An 18,376-nucleotide genomic window follows, 5' to 3' on the forward strand; every position below is an offset into this window, starting at 1 on the left:
AAAAATGTTTCCACAATGTTTCATTGTCGTACGATCACTCGGTTTTTCATGGGGCTCCTATCAAGTAGCGAAAGTTTAATTATAACCACCCCTATTCTTCCACTTTTCAGCCCCCCTCCTTTCCTGTCAAACTGAGCTCTTGATATTTTTACATTCGCTGCTCTGCTTTCCGAAGGTCGTCTTTAGTTTCCTATATGCTGTATCTTTCACTTTGTCATACATGCTTCTACAGACTTGCATTTCTTCTCCGACGTTTTATACTGCAATGAAATTACGCTTATCTTTCCACAGTGTGTGAAATCTCGTGTGACACCCGGTTACATATTATGGCAAAACTGAAATTAATTCAGTATTAACAAGGAAAGGGTGGTACAGGCAGGTAAGAAAATACGATCAGGCTGCGTTAATGTTGTAGGGAAGAAGTTTATTATTTGTACAGTACGCTACACAGAGAGTTAGACGTCGCGCACAGCGTTGTACTGCGCACGGCCCTTCACGCCGAGCCCGGTGACTCGCCAGGTGCAGCCGGCCAGCGGTTGCTGCGCCACTTCCTCGTCGCTGAGGCCAGAGCGGGATGACGTCACGTACAGCTGGTCGAGGTCGGGGCCGCCCCACGACACGGACGTGGGCCGCTGCACCGGCAGGTCCAGCTTGAACTCCACTTTCCCAGTCCGCGGGTCCATTCGGATCACCTACACAAGCGCCCAGAGGATTAGTCAATGCGAGGGATGGCCACAGAGGGCACTCCTACTGCACTATGTATATTGAATTCGCTAGCAACCGTTTAGCGGTGTTATTAAAAATAAATACGACCGAAGGACGTTCAAATGGCTCTGAGCACCATGGGACTTAACATCTGGGGTCATCAGTCCCCTAGAACTTAGAACTACTTAAACCTAACTAACCTAAGGACATAACACACATTTTTGTCTGAGGCAGAATTCTAACTTGCGACCGTAGCCGTCCCGCGGGTCCAGACTGAAGCTCCTAGAACCGCTCGGCCACACCGGCCGGCCCGAAGGAAGTAATTTTAGACTGACCGCTCCCCTATTTCAGGCATGACGCGTCAGAGCGAACTATCCTGGTATTATTTTTAACCCTATTTAATCGCAGTGATTGTCCCAAACGTAGAGGCAGAATGTTGGGATATCATCCACAAACTACTGACTGATAGCGTAGTTGACGTCTTACTGCACCGTACATGCTGGACATCATGTTATGGTTTTTAACTGCTGATATTCTGGGTGCATTCCGCAATTCACTTTAAGTGACATCATATTGTTGTCGTAGATATTTTTATACCATGGATTTTTATCATATTGACTTTCAGATCTGAAGATGATGATCACACACCGAAATTGATAATAAATTGACTGAGTTTGCGATAAAGTGCTGGTATTGAATAGAATTACAGCTTACGTCACCGGATTCGCTGTTTTTCCTCATTTCCACAATGCCACAACTCATATATCCTGATACTTAGGGAAACTACAGAAAACTAAATCAGTTCTAATAGCAGTCTCGCGTCTGGCTATGTTGCTGCGAAAATGGAATTTCTCCAGTGGAGAGGGCTATAGATAAGCCGTACGGGAACGGCACATCTCATTCATCCCTTAATACACCCTTTTGTAGGATTGCACTTACATTAACTAGCACATTACAAATACATGAAGTCACTTGTGATTGTAACTTCGCAAGAATGAAGCCACTATGAAGGTTAGTGGCTGTGATGCATGATATTGGTATGTTGCAAGCGGGTCTCAAGGATGTGGGGCATGAAAGGACCAAGTCCATAGAGCATTCCCAGCAACAATAACACAAATGCTGAAATTCTCTCTGATAACTTGTTGTGCACCGTACTAGCCACCCGTCAGCTTTGCAAAAAGTATTTTTACAACTGTCTGCAAGAGCGAAAATTAACGTCAGGGATTAGTATATGGATCCATACTGGTAATAGACAACAGTGTTAGAACTAACAACAAATACCAACCGAATTCTTTATCATGTTTGTGCGCTTGTTATATTCGTGTGGAGAAATCTTAAACGTTACACCTGATACATGCCACCCAGACATTTACAGTATAAATAAGCATACCTTAAAAAATACCTCCTGTTACGAGATGAATTATTATCAAACATTTTCTTTACACCATCATTCAAGCATACGCAGATCTTTGCTGAATTATGTCCTATGGAAACTGTTCCATGCCTTCAGTATTTTGACATACTGATAAATCTTTCTACCAGCAATATCAACGTCTTTGCAACTGCGTTGTTTTACGATGAAGAATGAATAAAAGCAAATGACGGTAGCGATGAACTTGTAAAGTCACACTAACCAATGGGATACATATCATGGGTCCGACAAATTTCCTTCCTCGTTTAAAGCAGGGTGACAAACACGAGGGTAAGACAGTGCCAGAACCAATTTCTGGCGACAGATTATTGTCTACATTTCAACCACTAACTACGAGAATACCTGTCTTGTTACCTCAAAGCTATCTTTCGAGACACAGCAGGTTCATCCTCAGACGATGAGGTACAATACGTTTTATACAATGTGCAGCTAGTCGCTGGGAGCGCAGATATACTGGGCAGTTAGTATAGTTGTAAGTACGGCACTTAAAAGCTCTCCAATACACACCAGCGCGGAAAAAGTAACACATAAATGTTGTTAAACCAGGTGCACCTAACAAGAGGTCCATCAGACATGTTAATCATGGATTTAGATGAAAATGATTCAAATAGCTCTCTGCACTATGGGACTTAATATCTGAGGTCATCAGTCCCCTAGACTTAGAACTACTTAAACCTAACTAACCTAAGGACATCGCACACATCCATGCCCGAGGCAGGATTCGAACCTGCGACCGTAGCAGCAGCTCGGTTCCTGACTGAAGCGCCTAGAACCGCTCGGCCACAACGGCCGGCGATTTAGGCGAGTCTCAGGTATGGTGCAGAGGGACCTGTCCTGAGTACCTGGCCAACAGCTTCTTCGTGCGACTCACCCGAGTTTCCACCAGAATCGATTTGAAGTTTTATGCGTATCTCCTTTACCTGTAACATTAGTCACGCCAGCGAGCGTAGTGCTGCGAATAAGGTTCACGACTACCGCAGTGATCCAGGTTCAGACTGTTGTGTACGACTTCGTACACAACGGGAAGGAGAGGTGGGGGAGCTGGACATGAAGAGAAATGATTAGCGAACAAGCTAACACAGTTAACAGAAGATTTACGTAACTTGTATTTCTCCAAGTGTACGAAGACGTATTACAAATAATGCAGCAAGAAACAGAGTCCACCTGATACCATAGCAACAAGGATAAGGCTCTCTAATCTAAAGTACGAACGATGGTGTCGGAGTTGCGGATAGTGTTACGTCTACGAGTGGGTTGTGTAGATGCCACCTCATATGTCGTGGTGACAGAGGAAACTCGCAGTCCAGGGCCGGTGCAGCGGGCTTGCACCATTACGTCCGCCGGATCCCGCACGACCGTTATCGGCGTCTGACGGAAACTTGCAGTTCCGTTGTCAAATTTAAGACGCCCATACATTGGTATAAACGCATGGTACCACACAGACCCTGCCCGTGTAATTTTTTTTTCCGATTCCATTGTACAGAATATCATTAAATAGCGTAGCAAAGTTACTCAAAAATAGTAATTTTCGCCGTAGTCATTTCATTATCAAATCAGTCATTACGGCAGACTTTCTTCAAATGTTTATTCCGTTTATAGTTACAGTCAAACTTCCAAATATTTGGACTACGTTCTCTTCATATGTTTCCTAGATACGACTTCGCCTCTTGTTTTCCCGCATTCTTCGTGGACCGTTATGGGATCCCCAGGAACTGAAGCAGTCAGCTGGCAGGTATCGCCAGCATCAGTTGTTCACAACGTGACATCACTGCAGTGTGTCTCAACAGAGTACAGTGAAATAAAAGAAGAAAGCTTTTCTACAGAAGGACAACCACAAGAAGATACATCAGAAATACGGGAGTCTGATGAGCAATCAAAATGCGAAGTCACCAACGCCCTCAGAAACGCCGAAAAATTCCTTCGCAGTTTGAACCTTCTTATAAATACACCTCTGATACGATTTCCACTAATTCCACTGCAACTGGAAATGCTATATCCAATGCAATACACCATCTGTTGGCCGAAAGACGAATCATGGTTGTGGGTGATTTAATAAGCATAATCCATTCTTCATCAACGAAATTACTAATGCAAAAAAAGATTATTTTTGAATGATTTTGCATGACATATACCATCTAATGATATTCTGTACGATGAAAATGAAAAAAAAAAATGTACGCGGGCAGAATTTAAACACGGACCGCCGTGTTCGCGCTGAACCTTAGCCGCTGCGTTACGCTCGCTTGTCGAAACCTGAGTAACGTTATGAATATTGGAGGTACGCATAAAACGTCAACATCGATTTTCTCGGAAACTAGAGCCCATCGCAAGAAAAACCGCTAGACGGGTAGTCGGGGTCGGAATACATCCCTCTACAACATATATCCCACAAACGTTCCATGGGATTCTTGTTGGGCAATGTACTTGGCAAAACATTCGTTCGAATTGTCTAGAATTTTCTTCAAACCAGTCGTGAACAATTGTGGCCCAGTTACATGTTTGCGGACATTAAGTCCATGAATGGCTGCAAATGGTCTCGAGGTAGCCGAACATATCCATTTCCAGTCAATGATAGGTTCTGTTGGACCAGAGAACCCAGTCCATTCCATGTTCACATAACCCATGCCACTATGGAGCCACCACTAGCTTGCACAGTGCCTTATTGACAGCTTGGATTCATGGCTTCGTGGAGCCTGCACCACGATCGAACTTTACCGTCAACTCCTACCAACTGAAGTCGGGACTCACCTGACTAGGTCACGGCTTCCCAGTCATCTAAAATCCAACTGATATGGTCACGAGCCCAGGAGAGGTGCTGCAGGCGACGTCGTGCTATTAGCAACGGCACTCGCTACAGTCGTCTGCTGCAATGACCCATTAACGCCAGATTTCACCGCACCGTCTAAGGGATGCGTTCGTTGTACACCCCACATAGATATTTGCGGTTATTTCGCGCAGTGTTGCTTGTCTGTTCTCACTGACAACTCTACGCAAACGCCACTGCTCTCGGTCGTGAAGTTAATGCTCTCGGCCTCTGTGTTATCCGTGGTGAGAGGTGAAGCATGAAATTTGGTATTCCTGGCACACTTTTGACACTGTGGATCTCGGAATATTGAATTCCCTAACGATTTTCGAATTGGAATGTTCCAGCCATCTAATTCCAATTACAATTCTGCGTTCAAAAGTCTTAATTCCAGTCGTGCGTCCATAATTTCGTCGGAAACCTTTTTCACATAAATCAGCTGAGTACAAATTACAGCTCTGCCGATGCACTGGCCTTTTATGCCTTGTGTTCGCGATACTTCTGCCAACCGTATTGTGCATATCTCTATCCTATGACTTTTGTCCCCACAGTGTTGAATAAAATGTTTGTAAATACCCACCGTCTAAAGGTGTGGCTCAAAAGCTAGCTACTGGAAGAATGAACGTGTCTCCATAAGGGATTATAAACTGAATGGTCGCAGTATCCATACAGAGCATCCAATGTGTCATATAAATTGCTCAAAATGTTGCACACTGATCATTAACATATGGCATAAAGCGATTCTAGACATACAAAACGGCACCTCGAATTTCATCTGGATCTAGAACAACACATGATCGTGTCATACTGCTCTCCATGTCTTCGGGAGTTGTCTGCGGCTCTTTGTGAACTTCTGGTTTTAATGTTTTCCAGAGACAAAAATCCAGTGAACGTTCAGGCCGTATTTGCGTTTCTCTGATAACCATTCTGACAACATCTCAGTATTTTGTTGACAAGATTTCCAATATCTGTGCGGAATTGGCGGAACATTCGTCATGTTGGAATTACATGTATTGACTTATGTCCAGTGGATATATCTTAGGAACCATAGATAATTACGGTTATTTGAAGTTCCATCAGTAAAGCAGGGACCAATGATGCGATTCTTGGGAAATCCACATCACATGTTGATAGACTAAGGTCGTTATTTATAAACTCTTATCCAGCGCAAATTTTCAACTGACCACTAGTGCAGATTGCGAAAATTGATTTGCCCAAGTTTCGTAAGTTATGATTCATACGTAGGCAAACTTCGAACAGAAATGCCGTATCACTTTCCAGATTACACATACCGCTTTCCGAGAACCGTAACATTTCCAGGCTCACTGTTGTGAAGCTAACCACGGAGCGAAGTGTGTAAAGGATTAAATGTTTTAGAACGTATTACTTGTAATACACTCCTTTGGCTGATACCGCAAACACGTTCAAGCTTTCTCAGTATGATATGGGAATAGCGTGATTCCGCTGATAAAGTGTTAGCTGCATTTCTTTCATAATTTTCTGTTGATTTTCGGTAGTGTATTTTATTCTCCAACTTCTAGTTTTCTTCAGAGCAAGTCTTCTGATCTCTACAACAGCAGAGAACAGACTGATGGGCTATAAGCGCTCACGTAAATGCACAAATCGTACACGAGTTAGATGTTGCCTACATCTCATACATTAGAGCAGGCATTTGTGGCAACTCCTCTTGACAAGCGAACAGTTGTTTGCGGCTCTGTTATCTATTTACTATTTCATCAACTTGCACAGATGTTATGTTGTTGATGGCCACTTCGAAGTCTCTTTGGAATACCATAGAAAAAAATACAGTGTGTTAAGTAATACGTTAAGTAATATGTGGAAAACCTCTGGAGAATGGAGAGAGAGCTTAGAAATATGCAAAATAGTTCACGTAGACATATAGTTAATCCGATTTATTTTCTTAGTTACGGACACATTTTTGTTATTACGAGGGGCGTTCCATAAGTAATGCAACACAGTTTTTCCAGCCCAGTTTCGATTGAAAAAACGCGGAATTTGTGCTGAGACATCGTGGAATATTCGCGCTTCTGCCCCTATAGTTTCATGAAGTTGCGATAAGTGACGCCCCTATGCGTAGTCTTCAAAACTGAGTCCGTAACAGAGGCGTTTTCCAAGCAGAGAGCTGTGATTGAGCTTCTTCTGTCAGAAAACCAGACCATCGCAGACGTTCATAAGTGCTTGCAGAATATCTATGGACGCCTTTCACTCAACAAAATACTGTGAGCCGCTGGGCGAGGCGTCTATCATCATTGCAACAATGTCGCGGAAACTTGTCCGATCTCCAGCGAACCGGCCGGCCTCACACAACTGTAATTCCTGCAGTGTTGGAAAGCACGGACACGCCCATTCGAGGTTACCACAATCAGACACTTCGCTGCTCAATTGAACGTCTCTGTCGGCAGCGCTGACACACGCCAACCAGTTGGGGTACTCGTGGGTGTTCGCCATCTGGGGTTCCTCGCTGCCTAACAGAAGACGGTAAAGAGCAACGAAGGACCATCTGTGCGGAATTGATTGCGCATTATGAGGCAGATTGTGACGGTTCTTTGCCGAACACCGTCACATTCGGTGAAACGTGGGTTCATCAATTCTAACAGCAAACAAAACAGCAATCCATAGAGCGGCCCCTCACCACCTCTCCTTCCAACTCAAAGTTCGAAGCCGCACCCTCAGCCGGTAAATTCATGGCGAGTGTCTTCTGGGACTCTTAAGGGGTTATTCTCATTGTGCAACGATCGATTCTGAAATGTATTGCGTTACCCTCAGGAAATTGAAGAAACAACTTCAGCGTGTTCGTTGCCACAAAAATTAAAACGAACTTCTCCTTATCCATGACAACGCCAGGCCCCACACAAGTCTGTGAACCCGAGAGGAACTCACAAAACTTCACTGGAATGTTCTTACTCATCCGCGCTACAGTCCGGGTCTCACACCTTTCGAATTCCATCTATTGGACCCAATGATGAACGCACTTTCGGGGAAGTAGTACGTGGATGATGGTGAGGTAATTGATGTAGAAAGACGTTGGCTCCGATATCGACTAATACAATGGTACTATGCGGGCATACACGCCCTCCCAGTAAAATGGCGTAAGGCTGTCGCATTGAACGGAGGTTGTGTTGAAAATAGGGTATTGTCGCCAGAAGAGTGGGGAATATTATGGTGTATTGCAATCCTTTCAGAAAAAAATATGTTGCTTTACTTATTGAACGCTCCTCGTGCGTGTTTGCTTCGTTTCTGTCTTTTGTTTTCAAATTTAGAGCATGGATATTATTTTTCTATCAAATGTTGTTGGTTTCGGGAAGTGTCAAGTTTTGTTTGTGTTTATCTTAGTTACAATGGTATTCGGAAATAAACAGATCCTATTAGTATCGAGAATAGAATCAGTTCAAAATGGTTCAAATGGCTCTGAGCACTACGGGACTTAATATCTATGGTCATCAGTCCCCTAGAACTGAGAACTACTTAAACCTAACTAACCTAAGGACATCACACACATCCATGCCCGAGGCAGGATTCGAACCTGCGGCCGTCGCGGTCACGCGGTTCCAAACTGAAGCGCCTAGAACTGCACGGCCACACAGGCCGGCACTGTTTAATGTGTACTGACCATTCTTCCCCCACTAGGAATCGAATTGGCTATTTTTGAATGGGCGCCACACAACAAGCATGCCTTAGCGACCTCAGCTGGAGAGCGACGTGTTGTGTCTGACTCACAATCATGGGCATGGCGCCTGCTCGTCCATATTCTTATTTCACTAGTGTGTATTGTACATTTATCGCTAAAATGTATTTTTATCAGCACAAGACATGCACATGACATATACACTTGCAAATTAGAATATACATCTACATCTGGACTCCGCAAGTCATCTTACTGTGTGTGGTGAATGGTACTCTGTGTACCAGTGCATTTGAAGCCCGCCTTTTGTATGTTGAAAGTGTCCGTAACAGACATTTACAAAATAAAAAAAGACCTTAAAGACCTTTCAAATAATACATGAACGTCTTGTGGGGACAGGCTCTGTTCAGATCTCTAACCGGCGAAGTAGGAACAGAGTAAATTAGCTCTGGGCTGGTGTATCAGTCGTTATGAGAACACGTTGTATCACCATTGCCACAGACCTCAGAAAAGGCAGTCAGAGACGCAACCACCACTGTGCTAGTTAACAAGGCCACGAAATCTGTCGAAACATGCTGAAGCCAAATCCCTTTGTGACTTCAGATACCGACCATCCGCAGTATGGGGTGTGTCGATAGACGTACGACGAAATCATCGTTTTCCGCGTATCGTATGATGCGTTGATGCTACACCGTCCAAACATTGGGCCCTTATAGGTAGCTCCTCCAACGTGCGTAACGTGAGCGTGATAATACACGGTTAACTTGAGCCTGATGGTGAAGAGAAGGGCTTGCAATGACAAATAACGAATCACCATGTAATAATACTTCATAATAATCAAAATATCCTCGGCTGTACTGCCGGTCTATAGTGTCCAACGGGCACAATATTTCGGCTATCAAACACGTCGCCATCATCAGGTGAACTGACGGACTGAGCTCCTGTGAACGCGCCGGCACGGAGATCCGTACGCTGTGGCTGCTCAGGGGGAACTGCGTTCGGTCGCGGCGGCGGCCGATTTAAATACCCCCCGCCCGCGGCGCGCTCCCTCCGCCGTCCGCGCCCCGCACCACGGTAGCGCGGTGGAACAGATTGCGACGGCGTCTGATATGACGTCGGTGTGATGGCTCTGTCCGCCGTGGTCGTCACAACTATGCGTTTGCTCGATTTACTCTTAATTAACCCAATCGCTGGTTCCCAAGCCTTGCTAAGATTATAGCCACAGTCACGGTTTATGAGGTCGTCATTGGTGCGAATTTCGATGGCCTCTCTAACAACGCTGTCCCAGTATCTCGACGTCTGTACCAGAATCCTCGTGCGGTCATACTCCATAGCGTGATTTTCCGACAAACAATGTTCAGCGACAGCCGACTTGCTCGCATACATCAGTCGAGTGTGCCTCTGGTGTTCACGGCATCGATCCTCGACGGTACGCATCGTCTGACCAATATACGACTTGCCACATTGACACGGAATCTGGTACACGCCGGCCTTCCTCAAACCGAAGTCATCTTTGGCGCTCCCAACCAGTGCACGAGTTTTATTCGGAGGACAAAACACAGTTCCGACCCGGTGCGGGCGATTTTCCCCGAGAGTGCGCCTGTGTATGGAATAAATGCAGTGCCTACCTCCTCCCTCGTGACTTCATCCATCTCAACAGGTTGTGATGCAGTGGTTGGGCGGAGAGCACGTTGGATCTGCCACTCTGAGTACCCATTTTTTCGAAATACAGCTCTCAGATGTTCCAATTCCTGGGGTAGACCGTCTGTGTCAGAGATAGTGCACGCCCTATGTACAAGAGTTTTAAGTACCCCATTCCTCTGTGAAGGGTGGTGGCCGCTGTCTGCGTGCAAATACAGATCAGTGTGTGTTGTCTTTCGATACACCCCATGACCTAGGGTCATCCCAGCCACAATTGTCTTAGCTTTGCGAATGCTGGGAGTCTGTTCAGATGCGACCCACAGGTTCTCAATTCGTTCATGAGACTCTCGATCTGACAAGACCTAAACGTTTAATTTCCAAGTTCCTCGACTGCGTCACACTCTCTGTCGTGGTAGATTGGTGGAGCACAAGTATGGTAGACTACCAGCAAAAGCTGTGGGCTATATTCCAGCAGCAATCGTCGCTTCCTGTAGTCGGTGACAAACATGTAAGGTCAATATGGCTCGCAGACTGTCCCATGAAAAACGTGAAGCCTTGTCTATTCCCAGGGATCCGTTACCATGTCTCACACAAGTTCATGTCCCGGGACATCACATATAGTTCCTTGCAGTTATTGAAATTTGAAGTTTGATTCTTTAGAACTAGGACGCAGTTCAAGTCACCGCCGAGAAATGGCTCTGAGCGCTATTGGACTTAACTTCTGAGGTCATCACTCCCCTAGAATTTAGAACTACTTAAACCTAACTAACCTTAGGACATGACACACATTCATGCCCGAGGCAGGATTGGAATCTGCGACCGTAGCGGTCGCACGGTTCCACCGCCGAGAAGAAACTGGTCGTACCTGCTGACGAAAAATATATAAAATCTGAAGAGTAAAACTGTACCCTTCCCTCTCGCTGGTCTGTGCCAAAGGGAGCATTGACATTGATACCGCGGGTCCCATGAACTGTAACCGCCAGACCCCGTGCAGATGCTAGAAAAGACGGATTCGTAGCTGTTATCTCCTCGGGTATCAAAATTGCCGTGCCACTGTTCTTGGCTGAGCAAGGGGATTTTTGCATGAAGTAACTAGATATATCAGCATAGGGAGGTGCTTCTTGCACCAACAGGACATCAACGTCACATGCGTATAAAATATTATGAAAATGTTTCAACTTCACATTCGAACCAACTTATATAGATATGCCGTTTTGTGTCTGTCATGTAAGCTTGGAGTGGAGTAATGTATGCATCCGCAATGTGGACTTCCACGGTTTTCATGGCGGAACTACCATCCTACAGTAGTCCAACATCATCAGTCATCTAAGTGAGAGGGCGCCATCGTCACGTCCCTGACACTCCGTATGTTAGTGTTTCGGTGTCTATGAGTGTCAGGAGCCACAACCTCTTCCTGATCCGTGTTGTTGGGTAGTGTCCGCAACGCCTCTGTTGCATCCTCTTTGAATCTGGAAGAGTACACAGGATCTATATAAGAGGAGTCATCACAAAAGCTTGATATGCTCTCATCACCTGAAACCGCACGGTGGGCGTCGTTAATGTGTTGCAGTTCTTGTGATGAACGCTCCAAGGAGTTAAAACCATCACTGATCTCAGATAGTAGGGAATGGATGTCGTCTTGATTGAGTCGGCGCTTTTCAAGTCGTTTCGGCGAACGCTGCTTACCCGTACGTATGTCTACGTCCTTAGTGTGGGCATCATCCTGGTGTGCATCCTCCACCTCGTTGTGAATCACATCATGCATCTCTGCATCCACATTCTGCTCCAGTATTCCTTCGATCGCAGCTGTCACTGGCGGTAGCGTATAGGGAGTAATTGCAATCGGTGTCTCCTCGACAGTGTGCAACGGTCTGGCCGCCACCCCCCGAGGAGGCAGATCGATAGAAAGCTTCGGCGACAGTGTTGGCGTACCGCGAAGTGCCGCCACGTATGTCAGCGGAAGGAGCATGGTCGCATCTTTACCTTGTTCGTCGTTCCGAAACAACTGCGTTATCTACCCTGTAGGCATTCTGAGCGAACATGGCCCTCACTACTGTATGCAGAAAAGCTCCTTGGCTGTCGATCGTATATCACTATGCTTCTGCATCCTCCGATGTACAAATATGAGGGCACATGTTTTGTCAACTCAATGCGTCCTGTTCAAAGTGGTTGAAATGGCTCTGAGCACTACGGGACTTAACATCTGTGGTCATCAGTCCCCTAGAACGTAGAACTACTTAAACCTAACTAACCTAAGGACATCACACAACAGCCAGTCATCACGAGGCAGAGAAGATCCCTGACCCCGCCGGGAATCGAACCCGGGAACCCGGGCCTGGGAAGCGAGAATGCGTCCTGTTGTGAAACTTATCCAGTTTTTGGCGGTGTAGCTGACCATCGTACCAAATTTTCGTAACGCGTCTGTCACCATCATTTCCGGTACCTCGAAGGGCAGTTCAAAGATACATATGGTGCATATCCCTAAACCTGTATGATCCACTGACATATCTCCTATATGGACGTGTGAGTGTCGCAATCTTAATCCACGTTTGACATCGTTCAGTATGTTGTGACATACCGCATCTGCAGACGACACTGCTTACGAGCGATAAATGGATGCCAATGACGTCGTTGTAGATAATGCGCACTTCGTTTCACCAAAAACGTGCGATTTCACGGGCTTTAGGTCTCTCATAATCATCAGATAACATGAACTTGAGCGTGGCTTTTCGGGAAGTGAGTGCCATAGTGCTCGGCTACAGGAATTTACGCACGTGAAGCTACATGCAGTCAACGCAACCTCGATCTCGACCGTGCTCAGTCAGGACGTAAACAGTACGTCTGAGCTGCTGCACTGCCAACGGCAGACTGCTTTCGCTACCGTGCACACCTCATGGCCACAACTAAACTTCTATACGTCGTCATTTCTCTGTACACACTATGTAATACCCGTACAGGGGAGGACATTTCCCTTTGAAGTCTCTGCGCCCTGTCAGCGAATAAATACGATGTTGCAAATCCTGTGTTGCCACGAGGAAAATTGACTCATTCTTAATAACACAGGCACTGTAGTGTCGTACGCATAGGTCTCTTCAGCCAGTATGGCTTTACTGTGCTTGTACAGCAAACAGCTGAAAGCAGGGAGAAAATGACAGCTTTCTTTTTTTCATGATGGCATGCAGCTCTACTGTATCATTAAATGACAAAGGCATACTCTTGGGTAAAAAACAAAACTGGCATTCTATGGGTCGGAGCGTAGAATGCTAGATCTGTTAATTGGATAGATGGCTTACATAATCTGAAAAGGGGAATAGATAGGTTGAAGTTAAATACACTGGGAATTAGTGAAAAAGGGTGGCAAGAAGAATAGATTTTCTGGCAATGAAACAGTAGGCCTAATAATGAATAAGAAAATAGGAATGTAAGCTACAATGAACAGCACAATGAATTCACTATCTTAGTCAAGACAGACACGAAGCCAACAAGCAACACAGTAGTACAATTGTATATGCCAGCAATGTCCGCAGATGATTAAGAGATGGAAAGAATTGATTATGAGATACAAGAAATTACTGAGGAAGTTAAAGAAGATGATAAATTCATTGTGAAGGGTAACGAGAACTCGATATTATGAGAAGAAAGAACAGGAGAACAAGGAAAAATAGGAGAATACGGACAGGGTAAAACGAGTGAAAGAGGAAACCACATGGTAGAATTTTGTACAAGGCATAATTAAATCATCGCTAACACTTGGTTCAAGTATCAAGATGTAGGGTTGTGTACATGATGGAAGAGACCTGCAAATACTGCAGGGTTACAGATTGATTATTAAATGGCGAGAGATGTATTGAAACCAAATTTTCAACCGTAAGACAGATCTAGGGGAAATGTGAACTCTGACCATAATTTGTTCTTTATAAACTGTAGACTGAAATTGAAATTGCAAAAAGATTGGAAATTAAGGAGATGGTAAATGGATAATCTGAAGAACAAGAGGTTGTTGAAGGTTTCAGTAGGAGCGTTAGGCAATGACTGACAAATTGGGAACAAGAACTTAATAGGAATCAAATGAGTAACTTCGAGAGATGAAATAGGAAAGGCAGCAGAGGATCACATTGGCAAAAAGAAACTAGATCTAGTAGAAATCCTTTGATAACAAAGGAGATATTGAATTCAATTTAAGAAAGGATAAGTTATAAAATGCAGTAAATGAGTCAAGCGGAAGGGAATACAGATGTCTAAAATATGAGGTTAACAGAAAGTACACACAAAATTAAAAGATACCTTTGGAGAAAAGAGAAAAAATGGTTCAAATGGCTCTGAGCACTATGGGACTCAACTGCTGTAGTCATTAGTCCCCTTGATCTTAGAACTACTTGAACCTAACTAACCTAAGGACATCACACACATCCATGCCCGAGGCAGGATTCGAACCTGCGACCGTAGCAGTCGCACGGTTCCGGACTGCGCGCCTAGAACCGCGAGACCACCGCGGCCGGCGGAGAAAAGAGAAGCAACCGCATGAATATCGACAGCTCAGATGCAAAGCCAGTACTAAGCAAAGATGGGAGATGTGAAAGGTAGAAGGAATATGCAATGGTTGTCAGAAACAGTCTGAAAACCTTAGGTTGTTTCACGGGAGGTTGTGCTAAGAAGTAACCGTTAAAAAAAAATTCGATACGTTGCCCCGTTTCCGAGTTATATAGCATTGAAGTTAGCCAATGAAGTCGCTGCGCGCGCAAATTCAAGCAGTTGCACGAACTAAAATGCGGCAATGCGCAGAAATCTTTGGTCCATGAGTCACCAATTATTCAAATGCTCATTACCAATTAAAAGCTTCCATTTTCGGAAGTGATAAATTAAGTTAGGTTTGAGGAAATCAAACGAAGTACAAGTTTGGCAGCACTGTCTGGCAGGTTGCTTGAATTCGCCCGCGCGACGATCTGATTGGTTAACTTCAATACTAAATAATTCGGAAACGGAGCGAAGTATCGAATTTTTTTTCTTAGCAATTATGTCCCAGCACTACCTCCCCTGCAACATCCTTACAAGGTTTTCAGACTGTTCTGACTAGCCTGTATATATGGTTTACGCATTGGGGAACAGACCTGAGGACAATGCTGAAAAAGAGAAGTCTAAGCAGGTTTACATTGATGGGAGATACAATGCTGCGAGAAGACTGATAGGACACTGAAATGCCTAACTGGAAACAAGGCCCTATGAGTAAACGACATCCTCTCAGAATTATTAAGATCATGAGAAGATTATTCCACCTAGTGTGCAAGATTCATGAGACAGGCGAAACAGCTTCACACTTCAGGAAGAATACAAGAACTCAAATTCCAAGGAAGACAGGTATTGACAGGTGTGAATAATGTGTAAGAAGACAATACTGGCACTACAACTTACATCAGAAGTTAGGTTGAAGGTGGGCAAAGAAACCTGGCTGCAGTTACGATGATGACACAATACATTATGACTACCTGCTTAATAGCTTGTTTGTCCGTCTTTCGAACGAAATACATCACTGATTCTGCGTATCAGGACTCCGCCAGATTGTTTGTGGAGGCATGTGGCATTACATGTCTAGACTCAGGTCATGTAATTCAGTAAATAACGGGACGCTCACTTGCGTATGTGGTGATGGCGCCCGATGGAGACGCAGATGGGATCCGGAGAATTTGCATCAGGCAAATTCGGTCTGCAACACATCAACGTGAGTTCACTATAATGCTCCTCAAACCACTGTAGCACGGTTCTGGCTCCAAGACACGGACAATTATACTGCTGAAAAATGTCATCGCCGTTGGGGAAGACGTCAAGCATGAAAGGATGCAGGTCCCATGCAAGCGGAGGAGATTGTTCCCCACAACATAACACTGCTCCCACCATCCTGCGTCCGCGGCGCGCTGCACGCCTCGAGCCGCCATTCACATCGAAGACTGTGTATGTGGAGGCGACCATCGACCTAGTGTAACAAAAATTTGATTCACCCGAAGAGCCGGCGCGTTCCCATTGTTCGACGGTAGAAATCCGATGGTCCTGTGCCCACTGCAGGGAGGAGGGGATCAGTGTTTAACGTCCCGTCGACAACGAAGTCATTAGAGAAGGATGGGGAAGGAAATCGGCCGTGCCCTTTCAAAGGAACCATCCCGGCATTTGCCTGAAGTGATCTAGGGAAATTACGGAAAACCTAAATCAGGATGGCCGGACGCGGGATTGAACCGTCGTCCTCCCGAAAGCGAGTCCAGTGTGTGCCCACTGCAGTCGTAACTGGCGATGTCGTTGTGTCAACATGTGAATACGTAGGGGTGGTCTGCCGCGGACCTACGTGTTCAACAATGAACGACACACCCGAAGAGACGACACGTTTCCATTGACCGACAGACGAATCCTGATGATCCTGTGCCCACTGCAATAGTGATTTACGATGTCCTTGGGTCAACATGTGAATACGTACGGGTGGTCTGCCGCGGACCTACGTGTTCAACAATGAACGACACACCCGAAGAGCCGACACGTTTCCATTGACCGACAGACGAATCCTGATGGTCCTGTGCCCACTGCAATAGTGATTTACGATGTCCTTGGGTCTTGTTCAACGATGTACGATGAACGGTGTGATCCGAAACACTTGTGCATGCACACCAGTACAATGGTCCTTCGGCAGAGATGCCACAGATCACCATTCATACTACTTTACAGAGCAGACAAGTCTCCGTACCTCACGTTGTTTGGAGTGGTACAGAAGGGAATGAGGCAGTGTCGTAGCATTCCATAGCCATATTTTGGGAGTTCAGCACATTGAATTTTGTGTACTACATAACCACATATTAACTGCAAGAATGGGGACGCGTAGGGGAGTAAATTTCGGACCTTCAGAACATTATGACTTTAGGCTGAGCTGTGGAACTCGCTTTCGATTTGTCTAACTTCTACCACAGATCTCGACCATTTCTACTTTTCTTAAGGAACTTACTGTTTCATGCAAATAATGGTAAGGTAAACAGGTATGTACAACTAAAAGTTATAACGATTCTTTATTTTTTCTGTTTAATAACTGACGCCCTACAAGTAATCAAAGTAGCACAAAGGGTTGCGTGAGGTGAGACTTGGTGCAGTATATGCTCCAGTCTATAGCTCACACCTATGATAAAATGTCATATATTAATGGATTTGAATTTCTTTATGATACCTTATGTAATATAGAAATTCGACGGGAGTTACTTATATCCAAGGCATTTGACTACTGCCATGACAGGTAGTTCTTGCAGACCAAGCTTCAACATCTACTTGTAATAATTTCTGTGGCACGTAAGAGTCCAACTGGAAATGTTCTTGATGTAATATCCAAACTAATTTCATCCATGTGTATGTGCAATCAATATATGGCTGTAGCCACCGTCTTTAAGCCACCAGGAAGAGAACTATTCATTGTACACGTACGAAGGATGTCTGTGTAGGCTAGAAGTGGGTACCGTAAGATTTTCTTGTAACGAAGCCTTTCGGGAACTGATTCCCATTTTCAAGTTTGTTTTCTTTTTGTACCATGCCGTTTTTACATAACGTGTTCGATATATGCATTACGTAAAAATCGCGTGGTACAAAGAGAAAAAAACCCTGAAAATGAGAACCATTTTCTCAAATACGTTGTGTAAAATATGAAGAAAGGAAAATCGTGAAAGGTAGCAGAAAAAATATTTATAAACAAAACACATGTTTTCACTGTGGGAAGCTTTCAAAAAAACATTTATAATGGACTAAATCAATAACTTACAGTGTGTCATACATATTCTCTTCACCTCACATTTCCCATGACCTATGGAGTTTGGAAACAGTTTGCAGCAGCTAGGGACCTAAAGAATAAATGCATATCGCTTTCTGAAAACAAGTAGTTATAACTGTCAGTGTATGATTTTTAGAGATGCTGAGATCTTTCTTTATGTGTTAGGTTCAGTTTCTGTGACACTCTCATTGCAGTCTAAAAAACCTGATCCTTTTAAAAACGTCCTTCCTTACGTCCTTCGATGTCCGTTTACACACATTGCATATATAAAAACAATTTTCCAGTATCTATCACTGAGCTGTGCTGCAAGTTGTCGTATTGTGCAATGAAGCAGGTTGCTAGTACCTTAGCAACGAACGTAAGCTG

General features: G+C 44.7%; 1 protein-coding gene across 1 annotated transcript in view; it reads right to left on the reverse strand.

Moving 5' to 3' along the window:
- Window positions 1–403: 403 nt before the first annotated feature.
- Window positions 404–18,376, reverse strand: part of LOC126298935 (regucalcin-like) — a 57,656-nt gene continuing 39,683 nt past the window's right edge. Inside the window, exon 6 of the mRNA XM_049990532.1 lies at window positions 404–692. Coding sequence (XP_049846489.1) covers window positions 456–692 — 237 coding nt within the window. The 3' untranslated portion in view covers window positions 404–455. The remainder of the gene's footprint in view (window positions 693–18,376) is intronic.

This window comes from Schistocerca gregaria, chromosome X, assembly GCF_023897955.1.
Source record: "Schistocerca gregaria isolate iqSchGreg1 chromosome X, iqSchGreg1.2, whole genome shotgun sequence".
NCBI lineage: Eukaryota > Metazoa > Arthropoda > Insecta > Orthoptera > Acrididae > Schistocerca > Schistocerca gregaria.